The 13,315-nt window shown below is 39.0% G+C and overlaps 1 protein-coding gene across 1 annotated transcript in view; it reads right to left on the bottom strand.

Annotated features, from left to right (window-relative positions):
• Positions 1 to 849: 849 nt before the first annotated feature.
• Positions 850 to 13,315, bottom strand: part of LOC122814404 (zinc finger protein 773-like) — a 65,102-nt gene continuing 52,636 nt past the window's right edge. Inside the window, exons 3-4 of the mRNA XM_044086987.1 lie at positions 5,651 to 6,703; positions 850 to 869 (exon numbers count right to left, since the gene is read on the bottom strand). Coding sequence (XP_043942922.1) covers positions 850 to 869; positions 5,651 to 6,703 — 1,073 coding nt within the window. The remainder of the gene's footprint in view (positions 870 to 5,650; positions 6,704 to 13,315) is intronic.

Consider the following 13,315-nt stretch of genomic DNA (forward strand, 5'->3'; position numbering starts at 1 on the left):
ATAATCCCTTGCATTTAAATGCTCAAAAACAGGATGCACCTGCTCATAAGAACTTACAAAATAGAGTTAACTTGCTTACTAACACTGCAAGTAAAAATTGTGTGGTTAATATTAATAGAGCTGATGAAATTTGTGAGCATGATTTAGACACAGCTAGTATTGATTCTAATGTAATTCATACTGATAATAATTTGATACATAGCAATATATCTAAGAATGTTGTGAATGCTGCTAATACTGACCATAGTAAAGATTCAGTTGATGTTATACATCTTGTACATTCTGGTGAAACTGTGGATACTAACCTATACCCAGATGTGCAGATTGTTAAGAATAAATCAGTTCAATCTAAGCATAATAGTGATGTCGTAGTTAGACCTAAAACAACTATAAATTCTAAAGGGCTAGTCCCTGATGAACCACTCCAGTTGTCTTTTTCCCTGCCAGTGAGAACAGAGAAGGGCCCATACAGATCACGTTCCATGAGCAGGGGGAGACAGAAGAGGAAGTTATCAGAGGAATATGTACCTCAGAAGACACTCAAAAAGATGTGGACAAACAAACGCTAATCCACAATTTGTCTAATATTATACTGACACATGATGACATGACATTACTTAGTAAAGGACTGAACTTCATTCCTAGATGTCAAAGTCAATTAGTTGACACTATTTTAGATCTTAAATTATTCTGTAGAAATATTATGCTTAAATTAATATATAAAGACTGTAATAGTAACTTAAATAATAAAGAAATGCAAAAATTCAAGAATTTAAGTGAATTTATACCATCAAATCATCCTTTAGTGGAGGCCTATATGAAACTTACTGAAGAAGAGTTACACATTTATCACAGTAGTAAAAAAACAGCTAGAAAAAGAGACAATTTAACATTTAAAGAAAGATTAAGTCTCAGGAAACTACAGAATAACCCTGATATTATAGTAAGACCTCATGGATAAAGGGGGTTAAATTGTTGTTATGAACATGTCTGATTACATAGAGAAAATGGAAAATATGTTAAATGATGATTTTTACATATCCGCTTCTATGCAGAATGTACAACACACTATTAAATATGTGCATGAGACAATTAATGACATCTTTAAGAGTAATTTAATAAATAAAGACCTATTTGGTTATCTTATTATTTCATCTCCAGTCGTACCAGTCATATATGGACAACCCAAAATACATAAAGACCCACTCAACCCTCCTATGAGACCCATAGTCTCAGGTCGGAATTGGGTAACAGAACATCTTTCTGTTTATGTTGAAAAACATCTCAGGTCTGTATTTAATACTAATATGATGGTATTGAGAGACTCTAAACAATTTTTAATTAATTTTTATGATTGTATAAAGGACATTACAATTACAATGGAGTACATTTTCGTCACTTTTGATGTAAAATCTCTTTTTACTGTAATTCCCAAATGAACTGGGATTAAGTTATATTACAGAATATTTGAAGCAACACAGTGACTATTCTGTTGTATCCATTGACTTGATTGTGCATTTTTTAGAGCTAGTACTGGAGATTAACTTCTTTATGTTTATGAACAACATCTATAAGCAAAGAGAGGGCGTAGCTATGGGCACACCTTGTGCCAATAGCTACGCAAACATGTTTCTTGCATATTGGGAAGAACATGTCCTATTCTGTAATGATATGTTTAAACAACATGTGATATTCTATCGACGTTTTGTCGACGATTTGTTTTTACTATGGAAAGGCTCTTTGGATGAACTTCAATCTATGTATACTATTATGAATGACCTTACATCATATCTTGAATTTACTATGCACTATTCATTGTATAAAACTGAATTTTTAGATTTATACATTGAGAGGCTAGATAACAATCTCATTAATACTGGAGTACATCGGAAGTCATGCTATACAAATACCCTTCTTTATAGATCTAGTATGCATCCGCATTATGTTTTTAAAAATATTATGAGAGGCCAAGCTATTAGAGCCTCTAGGCTGAACCCGTTAGATGAAGGCTTTGAAAGTGAATTAATGGGCCTTAAAGGTAGATTAACTGACAGAGGATATAATACTACTGAAATTAATCTAGAACTAAATGATGTATACCAATTACGTTCCTCAAAGGCAGAACCTTATTTTGGGCCTAGAAATTTTAATGATAATTTTGATAGAAGTATGAAGTATAAAGAACATGTTAAATTCTCTACATATTATTCTTCTGATTATTCAGAGCTTAGGGAAGTGATTGGTAAATACTGGGACATTCTACATGTAGATAATGATCTCAAGCAGATTGTTGGGGATGAACCCAAATTTCTATATAGAAATAAGAATAATTTAAAAAGAAGGCTTTGCTATCCTACGTCTAGCTGTAAAGATAAACATGAAGGTTACACTAAGCCATGTGGCAACTGTAATTTTTGTTCACTTATTGACAGTACAATGCATTTCTTTCATCCTGATTTGCAAACAACATTTAATATATATGCCCAAGCTGACTGTATGACATCACATGTCGTATATTTAGCTATTTGTCAATCATGTTCCTCATTCTACGTAGGCAAAACCAATCGCCCACTGAGAGATCGAATGAGGGAGCATGTGTATCATATGAAAAAGGGCACTTTACATAATGCACTGGCTAAGCACTTTATGATTCTGAGCACACATTTTTATTCAAAGTATTGGAAGTAATAGTCCCTAATCCAAGGGGAGGTGATATAAAAACCTATACTGAAGCAAAAGAAACAGAATGGATTATTCTGTTGAAAGCTGATAAAGACCATGGGCTGAATGAAAGAGCTTCAATTAAACCAAAATTGAGACAAAGGAGAAATATTAAATAATATGTGTTTTTATATGTTCATACTGTGTATTTTTATTTAGCACATTTTATTAAGCATGCTTTAAGCAATGTTTTTATGTGTTCACAAGTGCTTGAATTAGTATATATATATATTTGATGATTTTATGCAATCTCTCTTTAAAAGCTATAATTAATAGATTGCTTAAGTACTTAATTAGTGCACTCAGAGAAGTATATATTACAGAGACTTTTATTGAGTATGTGTTGGATCTGAAGAAGCTACATAGCGAAAGCCCTCATCCTGTCTGTTTTCCTGTCTATCTTGGAGTAAAGCTGGAGTTTTTACATCATATACCTTTGGATTTTTTCATTTGGTGATTGGTTCCTGCTAACGCTGTGGTTTACCTTTGTTCTAGTATTTTAAAGGATACAAATGATTTTTTATGTACGTTACATAAGTGGCACTTTGAACAACAGGAAAAAGGTTTTCTATTTGTCACTTTGGACATTACATCCCTTTTCACAGTAATACCCAACCACTATGGGATAGAGGCGATATATGACTTCCTAAGTACAGAAATAAAACTACATGCCAGAGAAACTGAGAACATCTCTACTTTGTTAGAACTTGTACTAACAAAAAATGTTTTCATTTTTGATAATGAACCCTATTTACAATTAGATGGGGTAGCTATGGGTACCCCCGCAATGAATATGTACGCTAATTTGGTATTATATGAATGTGAAAAGCAGTATATATGGTGCCTTTGACACCACCCCCCACTCTGGAATCACAGATAAATTTACTAAGCTGGGCATTAATCCCTAAGACACTCGATGGGTAGCCAACTGGCTTACTGACAGAACCCACATTGTAAAAGTAGCTGACTCCAAATACAGCTCCAGACAAAGTGACAAGTGGAGTACCTCAGGGCTCAGTCCTGGGACTACTGTTGTTTGGCATCTACTTCTCTGAAGTGCAGGCCAACACTAAGGGACTCTGGCTAACAAAGTTCGCAGATGATGGCAAACTGAGAGCCATTATTGAATCCATGCACTTGTGTAAGTGCTTATAAAGTGTATTTGTGTAGGATTTACCAGTCGTACCTCTATTGTCCATCTACATGGGTGTCGTGAAGTTTGCCACTTCTGTCTTAAGAAGCGTGAAGTTGGCTTTGAAGAAATTTTTTACAGTGATTTCCCTAATGGGGGGTGGGGCGTGATGTGGATGTCTAGGGTGATTAGCTTGTGGTTGGATCTGACCAACGAGGAATTGACCTCTGGTGTGGAACACTGGTCGCCCATGTTGGTAATAACCAGGACTGGGATATTGCTGCCCCTTGTGGGGGTGTGGATAAGTTGATCCAAGGCATTGGAATTTATGAATTCCAGAAAACATTAAGCAAAAGAGTTGGTACACAAGTAGTTTTCCCAGTTAATGGTGGGGTAGTTGAAATCACCCATTATTAGGGTGTTGAGTTGTACCCTTATATTTTCCAGTGCATCAAGAAATGAGGAGTGGGAATCCTGGGGCATGGTGAGGGATCTGTAGCAAGCTACAATTTGGATTGGAGTCTTGCCCAGAGTTAATTGCACTTGGATAATCTCGGATGGATTATGCTGAAAAACTAGCCTGGAGGCATTGATATCCTTAATGAATATGGACATGCCTACAGGTTAGGTGGCCGAAAGGTGTGGTATGAATTACAACCTGGTAATGCAGTGGTGCTCTCTGGAGCCTTGAACCAGGTCTCTGTCACTGCACAGATGTCGATGTTCTCCATTTTAAGGAGTGCCTTGAGTGAATGCATTTTGAGGTTTAGACTTCTAGCATTGAGTAGCATTACCCTCAGATTTGTTTCACTTATGTTCATTGCTCATTTTTTATGCAATTTTAACTGACATTCACAACAATTTTTGTTGACGTTTTATAACTAATGTGTACTAAACTAATGTTGAGTGATGTGAATGTTTGATCACATGTTGATCACATGATGAATTAGGATTATTTAAGGTTGGAGATAATCATGCCAAGCAGTTCTGAAGAAATCTTTGCTAAAGACAAAAGTGCTCGACTGCATTTGGTCTGTTTTTGCTGTCAATAAATTGGATTTGTGGTTTGGACTTTGGTTTGTGTGGTTCCTGGGCCTCTACCTTCATTACTTGTGATTTACTGGGTACCAGATCCATTAAAGAAGTATATGTTAGAAGACTGCTTCAGAACAATTTGGGACCACAAGAAAATTAATAAACAGGGAGGGTACTTAGAGAAAGGGGATGAAGATGGGTTAAAGAGATACAGTGATACCACAGAAGGGAAAGCTAAAGGTCAAACACTAGTTTAGGTACACAAGTAATAAGGAAGTAGGGGACACATGGAGATAAATGAAACACTGAAAGGGGAAGCAGGAAACAAGATACTACATTAAGTAAATTAATAAAGAACTGGAATATGGTATATGAAGAGGAATGGGAAAATTGAAAGTTTAAAAAAAAATTCTAAGAAAGTTAAACAGATGATGTGCAGAACAAGTTAGATGAGAGGATACAAAAAAGCAATAAAAAATAGAAGCAGACGATAAGAAAGTGAAAGCAAGGTGTGGAAATTTCTTTGGATGCTGGCCCAAAACAAGACTGTAATAGAAATGTTTTAAGGATGAAGACATACTGAAACCAATAATGACATTTACAACTATTTCTCTGTATTATATAACCTACATTTATTAATTTTTGCTGCTTTTTCTATAGACTTTGTGAACCAACATGGACATAGTTTGAGTGTCATGATTCTGTTGAAGATTGATAAGATGTGTGAAGCACTTACTGCATTTAGATGTGTGATACACTTACCGAATTTGGTACATTCATATCGCTTGAATTCTGTGTGAATGGCATAATGCCGTTGAAGATTGCTGAGTTCACTGAAACACGTACTGCATTCGGAACACTGATATGGTTTCGGTCCTGTGTGAATGACTTTATGCCTTTTTAGGCTACAGGCCCATGCAAAAGACTTACCACATTCGGTACATTTATGTGGTTTAATGCCTGTGTGAATGGCATGATGGGCCTGAAGATCACTTAGCTGTGGGAAACACTTAGTGCATTCAGTACATTTATATGGTTTCAGTCCTGTGTGAATGGCATAATGCTTTCGAAGATTTCCTACATCTGTGAAACACTTACTGCATTCAGTACATTTATATGGTTTCAGTCCTGTGTGAATGACTTGATGCCTTTTTAGGCCACTGGGATATGGGAAAGACTTATTGCATTCGGCACACTTGTGTGGTTTAAATCCTGTGTGAATGATTTGATGAGTTTTTAGGCCACTGGCATATGGGAAAGATTTATTGCATTCAGCACACTTGTGCGGTTTTAATCCTGTGTGAATGACTTGATGACTTTTTAGGTCACTGGCATATGCGAAAGACTTATTGCATTCAGCACACTTGTGTGGTTTTAATCCTGTGTGAATGACTTGATGCTTTTTTAGGCCACTGGCACATGTGAAAGACTTATTGCATTCAGCACATTTGTGCGTTTCTTTTTTTGTGTGAAATCTCTTAGTTGTGTCACGTTCAGAGCTCCTGCTGCAGCCATGTCCCGAGTGAAGTCTTGGAGTAGGAGTAAGAGAAAGCTCATCATGCACCTTCACTGTCTGAGAATGTGGTGGTAGATGCTCTGTCTGGTGATGTGTCACAGGTGTTCCATTGTCACTTTCAGGGGTTTGGTGGCAGTGATGCTCTGATGGAAGCCATGGTACATGAGTGACATAAACCTCGTCAATGTCCTTTTCAGGCTGAGACCTCTGCTGGAGGTTCCTTTTAGGGTCATGTAACTGCGATCTCACAAGTGTTGGCTGTTGTCTGCAATTCACATTGCATTCTGTACTCTTCATACCTAAAGCAGATTATTTTGAAAGTATATTATTATAAGAGCAAAAGAAATATACAATGTATTTCATAACAATGACGTTTGTATAATTTAGCAATTTAAACATTTTTAGATTTGTTTTCATTTAGTAAGTATTTTATTCTGTTAGTAGCGTCACTAATAAAATAAGGTTAGGTAGTTCAGTTCCACATTTTATCAGAATTTTGCAATGCTGGTAGGTGTTTAGTTTATTTCATAGGTTCATAGGTATGTACTAGGCTAATGGCCCTGGAGTCTTTACAAGCCTAGCCCATAGAAGTGCCCTGGCATCGTGCCACCCGATGTAAGTTCCCAGTGCCTCTATCAACTACAGCCACTGCAGTGATCCTCGGGGTGAAGTTTCTATTTCCCATTTACACAGCAAGAATTCTCTTGAAGACAGCCAGTGATGTGCTCTGCTTGACATGTATGGGAAGTCTATTCCAGACCATGGACAGTTTCTGGGTTATAAACCTGTCCCTCCAGCATGTTCTGTTGATTGTGGTAATGAGGTTGAGGTCTCTGGAGCGTGTGGTGCAGAAGGATTGGGATTTCTGAGCTGGGTCAGACATGGCTTTGTAAGTAAAGCAGAGATCACCTCTTAGTAGACGATATGAGACACAGAATAGCTGGAGTTTTGAATCTGTCTGTGTAGGATGTGTTTAAGTCCTCGGATCCTCTTTGTGAGGTACGTTTGTGGCCTTTCCAGCTGTTGAATGTGTCTAGTGAGTTACATGCCAAATGGAGCATTATATTCAATGATTGGCCTAATGAGGGAAGAGCAGAGAAAGATGATGACCTCCTTCTTCCTGGATGTACAACCCTTGGTAATGAGATGCGCCACACAGAAGGACTTTGACCACAGTGTAAATGTGATGGTTGAAGGAGAGGTTGCTATCAACCTGTGTCCCCAGATCTTTTATAATGCCTTCAGTGTTTGGTGGGCTCCCACTGATGTGGTCATTAGTGGGAACTGAGTTATTCCCAAAGGGGATGATGCATTTTTTGGAATTAAGCTTAAGGCCATGGTTTTGACACCAGTCATTGGTCTCAACGAGGCCTTTCTGTAGGATGTTTACATCACTTGGGGAGTTAATAGTGGCTCCCAGCTTGCAGCTGTCTGCGAACATGGTCAGCCAGAATCCCTCCGTGTTGGCCTGGACTTATGAGAAGTAGATGACAAACAGGAGAGGACCCAGGACTGATCCCTGTGGGACTCCATTCATGACTGGTTGGCAGACTGACTTGGGGTCTGCTACTTTCACACTGTGTGGTCCAACTGTGAGCCAATTTACAATCCACCTGGTGATATGGGGTTTGATGCCTAGTTTGGTGAGTTTATCAGTAATTCCTGAGTGAGTAATGGTATCAAAGGCCTTGGCCAGATCGAGGTAGGCTGTATGAACTGCCTTGCCCTCATCCACACCTCTTGTGAATGACTCAAAGAAGTCAACCAGGTTGCGCAGGCAAGATCTACCTTTCACAAAACCAAATTGCATGGGATCTAGAGTTTGGAGATTCCCAATATCCTTGTTAATTAGGTCCATGATGATGCGCTCCATAACCTTACATATCAGACTCGTCAGGCTAATGGGGCAATAATTCCCAGAGTTTGTAGTTGCTCCCCCTTTATGGAGAGGGATGACTGTAGCACTGCACCATTCAATAGGGACAAAGTCTGATTTGAGGCTGTGACTGAACATGGCACACAGATGTGGTGTCTGTTAACTTTGTAGTTCATGTTGAACACATCCAGGGATATTATCAGGTCCCATGTAAGCTGTATTCCTGGCCTTGGACAATGCAGCTTTAACCTGTGCTGCAGTAATGCTGTGTGTGCCTGGCATTCCTCCAGTATTGTGATTGGTCCTTCAAGGGTGAGAGAGGGGTAAGGTTGGCACTGAATCTGTCAGTCAGTATGCTGGCAATATCTGCTGGCTGAGTATAGGGGTACCATTGTGCAGTAACTCAGAGCAAACCTGGGTATTGCCATAGAGATTCTTGATATAACTATAGAAGGCTTTGTGGTTTGTTTTTATCGTCTGCCACAATTCTGCCTTCATAGCTGGCTTTAGAGGTTTTGATCTCAATTTTTTTGTTGAGGCTAATAAGGGAGTTTTTCCAGTCTTGGGACTTTACCTTTTTCTGCAACAGTTTCTTCCTTCTGTTGTAGAGTTTATTAATGGCAGGGACCCACCAGATTGGCTTCCTTTTTTGGAAGAGAGCATCTTGGTTCTGTTGGGTATGGCTAGTTCCATGCATTTATGTACATGTTCGTACAGTGCATTGGTGTATGATTCAGCAGGCATCTATTTTCCATTGACATTGGTGCCGTGAAGTTAGCCACCTCTGTTTTTAGAAGCCCAAAGTCGGCTTTGGAGAAGTTTTTCATGGTGGTTACCTTTGCAGGGGGTGTGGGTGAGATATGGACTTCTACGGTGATTAATTTGTGGTCGGATCTAACCAGGGAGGAATTGACTATTGGTTTAGAGCAATGGTTGCCCATGTTTGTAATAACCAGGTCAAGGATGCTGCTTCCTCTAGTGGGGGTAAGAATGAGCTGGTCCAAGGCATTGAAAATGATGAATTCCAGGAAGTGTTGGGCCAGTGTATTGGTGCATGAGTAGTTTTCCCAGTTGATGGAGGGGTAGTTGAAGTCACCTAGTATGAGAGTGTTGGGTTGGACCCCAATAGCTTCCAGGGTGCTTAGGAATGTAGAGCGAGACAGAGTCTTGGGACATGGGTGGGAACCTATAAGCAGGCTATAACCTGAATTGCCATCTTATCCAATGTTAGTTGTACCTGAAGTATCTCAGATGTGTTATACTGGGATACTAGTCTGGAAGTGTGCATATGCTTTATGACTATGGAGACACCACCAACTTTGGAGCTTATGTCCATGTTCTGGGGTTGAAAGGTGTGGAATGAGTTGTAGCCTGGTAGTGCAGCGGTGCTTTCTGCTGCTTTAAACCAGGTCTCTATTACAGCACAAATGTCAATGTTTCCATTTTGAGGAGTGCTTTGAGCAAGTGCATCTTGAGATTTAGACTTCTAGTGTTGAGCAGCATGACCCTCAGACTGCATTTATTTATAGCTGTTGTAGTGTAATTTGGTCTTTGGAAAATTGCTTAAAAAAGGCACCATAGGGGTGGCAACATCCTTAGCCAGTATCCGGAAACCCAGGGCTGACAGATGCAGCCCATCTCTGGCAAAGCTTTGAGGTCTGTCAATCATGTCATCCCAAGCAGACAGATACTGGATCCCCTTAGAATGACAACAGAAACTTAGCCAATTGTTGAAGTCATTTTCTGCATGTACTGCAGTATCATTCTGGGCAATGGCAGGATGCTACTCAGGGCTAGGGACATACCTGCCTGGACCATGTAATCCAACAGCTCCTCCATGTCTCTTTTCATGTAGTCCAGGGAGGTGCATCTAACTTCATTCACACCCACATGGACAATAACAGAGTCATACTTGTACTTGTTGTGGAGTGACCTGAGTGCATGTGTTATGTGTCGGACTCTGGCACCTGATAGACAGCTGACTGTTACCTTCTCCTTATTCAACCTAGTGAGTGGGACATCAGTGTGCCTCACTATCGAGTCACCTATGACTACTGTATTGGGCAAGCTGTTTTGCCTTGGGGCTTAGGTTAAGGGGCACACTGTGTAGGTGAGCTGTGTGTCATGTGGTTTGTGCTGTTGTGTTGTGGTGGTCGAGTTGTTTCTGCCTTGGTGGTCTCTGTTGCTTGGGTAGATTTCTATTGAGAGCCTCTGCAAAGTTGGGTGCGTGGTTTGAGTTTTTATGTGAGAACTGTGATGGTGGGTGTTCTTTCAGTCAACTGTTCCTTTTTTATCAGGTAGCCTAAATCACAAACCTAAGTGCTGCTTTACAATTCTGTAAAGCTGCCATATGGCCCCCTTCTCACCTTTCTTCCCAGTTTACTCTTCCCTCTAAAATAACCATCTTCCAACTTCTGGCATTCATAGTTTTAGGTATTCTCAGATACATGTTTCACAGTTTGGTCTCTGTTGTTTCCCCAATCACCTCCCTTTGTTTAATGTACTGTCTACTACAGTACTGTTCACCCCCAGTCAAGTAGCTATATGTAACCACACCTTTATAACAAATCCTCTGTATGTTCACCCAGCCTTGCTTAAAAGTCAAAAGGATGAAATACTGCTTTTTTCTCCTCTCTTTCCAGATATAACTTTGACAGTCTACCATGTGTCAAGAATTTTACCGCAGCAGTGATCCATATCATATGATATAGATATTACAGAAATGTGAGCAATTCACTATAACTGTAGATGTTTGAGTAAGATCACTTTTATAGTTTGAGCTTCCACACCTTTAGTAGTTATAGTCCTGTTGCATTCTGGGAGGAAGGAGCAGCATAAATCAGGAACAGAGACTGCCCTAATCCTGACCTGTACCTGCCTGAATCCACAGCTTCTAAGGCAGAGTACCACAGTTTGAATGCTTTAAATAATGTCTAATTATGACGTACGGTCTCCATCCACAGAACACAGCTTTCATCTTCACTGGTAAAAAAGAATAAAAGATGAAGAGGGCTGACTGCCTTCTTATCAAGGATACAGGTATGCATCTTTACATGAAGAGAAATCTGTCTGTGTTTGTGTCTACAGAGCTTTGGGATGTGGGCTGGCTGGGCACATATCTTCCTGCAGGTAATTTCAATATGTTAAGAACTGTGCCACAGTAGTGAACTTACAAATATTAACAATAATGACTAACAGGATTATGGGGACATAACAGACTGTACAAGGATGTTGTCAGGTTCCTCACAGAAGATACAGGAAGTTCCCCACTCCAAGAAGATCCATTATTTCCTTATAATATGCACCTTGGACAGCATTAATGTGCTTAGCCAACAGTCCTGTCAATTTGAAAGATGTTAGCCTCTTTCTTTAAAAAAGAGTAGTCTAATCCTTGTTTATTTCGAATTAAAAAAATGTCACATATTGTAGTGTTAGAAAAAGTTAGATAAACACTCACACAGTATCAGTTGCTTTCTTGTAGATAAGTTCTCAAATATGCATCCTCAGAGTGTTAACTGCTTGTGTTTGAATTTGAAACAATTCCATTAAACAATATTAAACACTGCTGTGCTTATCAAATTGGAGACGTAACACTAAATGTGTTAAGTAACATTTTAAAACCCAGCACAATTCTCTGGTAATAAACACGACTCTGAAACACCCAGTCATTCTTCTCTAAGGGGAGGTGTGACACGTTCACTTTTCCATATTCCAATGTACAACCCTTTGCTAGGGTTTTCATGAAGTTTGTCATTAAAGTAATAAGGTTTACATCTATTTTGTCCATATAGTTGGGGTATATTCATTTAACATTGCTCTTAGAGTAGCTAAACAATAGATTTTATGCAGATCTGTGCTTTATAAATGTATGTTTTTGCATTCTTGTGATGTTATTTACATGTAACGCAGCTTTTTTTAAAAACAAACATTTTGGATTTTATTGTTACATTTTTATACTGCAACTAGTTAGGTCTAAATGTCTTGAAGTGGTTGCTTTGGATCATGTGATCCCATGGTGTTTTAAATGCAGTGATTGCATTATGTAGTTTAGTTCTGAAGAAGTCCATTTAGTGTGAGGAAGAAAGTGCTATACTATTATTATATTAAAGCCTTAGAAGCTGAATTGTGCAGTGTGCTTTGTTGTTACATTTTGTTCTTTGTATCACAGTTTGCCTTTTTGAATTCCACATTTTTGAATGACTTCTGAATTACATATCCCAAATTGACAACTGTCCAATGCCTAGACTGGATCAACACATACAGGGCCTAAGCAAAGTAAGGTTTTTAACCACCACAGACTACACAGAAGGGTACTGGCAGATTCCTCTTACCCATGACACCAGAAAGAGAATACGGCATTCTCCACCCAAAAGGCCTTTTACATTAGGCTGCCTTACTGTTTATACTTCACAGACCATTTATCATCCTTCAAAGGCTCATGATAAGGCTCGGAAACCCAATACTACATATTTATCTGCGTACCATAATGACAGAGTGTTTATCATCCATCAAAAGCTCACGGTAAGGTTCTGAAACCTCATGCTACATATCTATCTGTGCAAATTAATGACACAGTCATTTACTCAGAACACTGGGATCACATTCAGTCAATGTACAAGCTGGGCTGGCCTCTTTAAAATAGGGAGGACTTGACGTTAATGCTGCTAAAAGTAATGTTAACATGTATAAAGACCTCACCCTAGGCGATGGGATTGAGAGGGGGGTAATTAGACCTCCAATTGATACAACAGAAGCCATCAAACCCCCAGCTATACCCAGTAACAAATGAAAATGAAACTAATATCTCAGACTAGCATGCTGCTAACAAAAAGGTTGTACCAGCAGTGTAAGGTGCTTTTCACAACTTAAAAACTATGCTGTGTTCAGAACCAGTCCTGACTGCCCCTCACTTTAGTAAATTTTTGTTGTATACACTGATGCATCTCACATTGAGTTAGATGCTGTGTTACTTCTGAAAAAAGTTGGTGAGAAACACTTAATGCACTACCTGCAACCCAGTAGGAACGTCGCAGTA

This window comes from Protopterus annectens, chromosome 10.part0, assembly GCF_019279795.1.
Source record: "Protopterus annectens isolate FY-2018-M chromosome 10.part0, PAN1.0, whole genome shotgun sequence".
Lineage (NCBI taxonomy): Eukaryota > Metazoa > Chordata > Ceratodontiformes > Protopteridae > Protopterus > Protopterus annectens.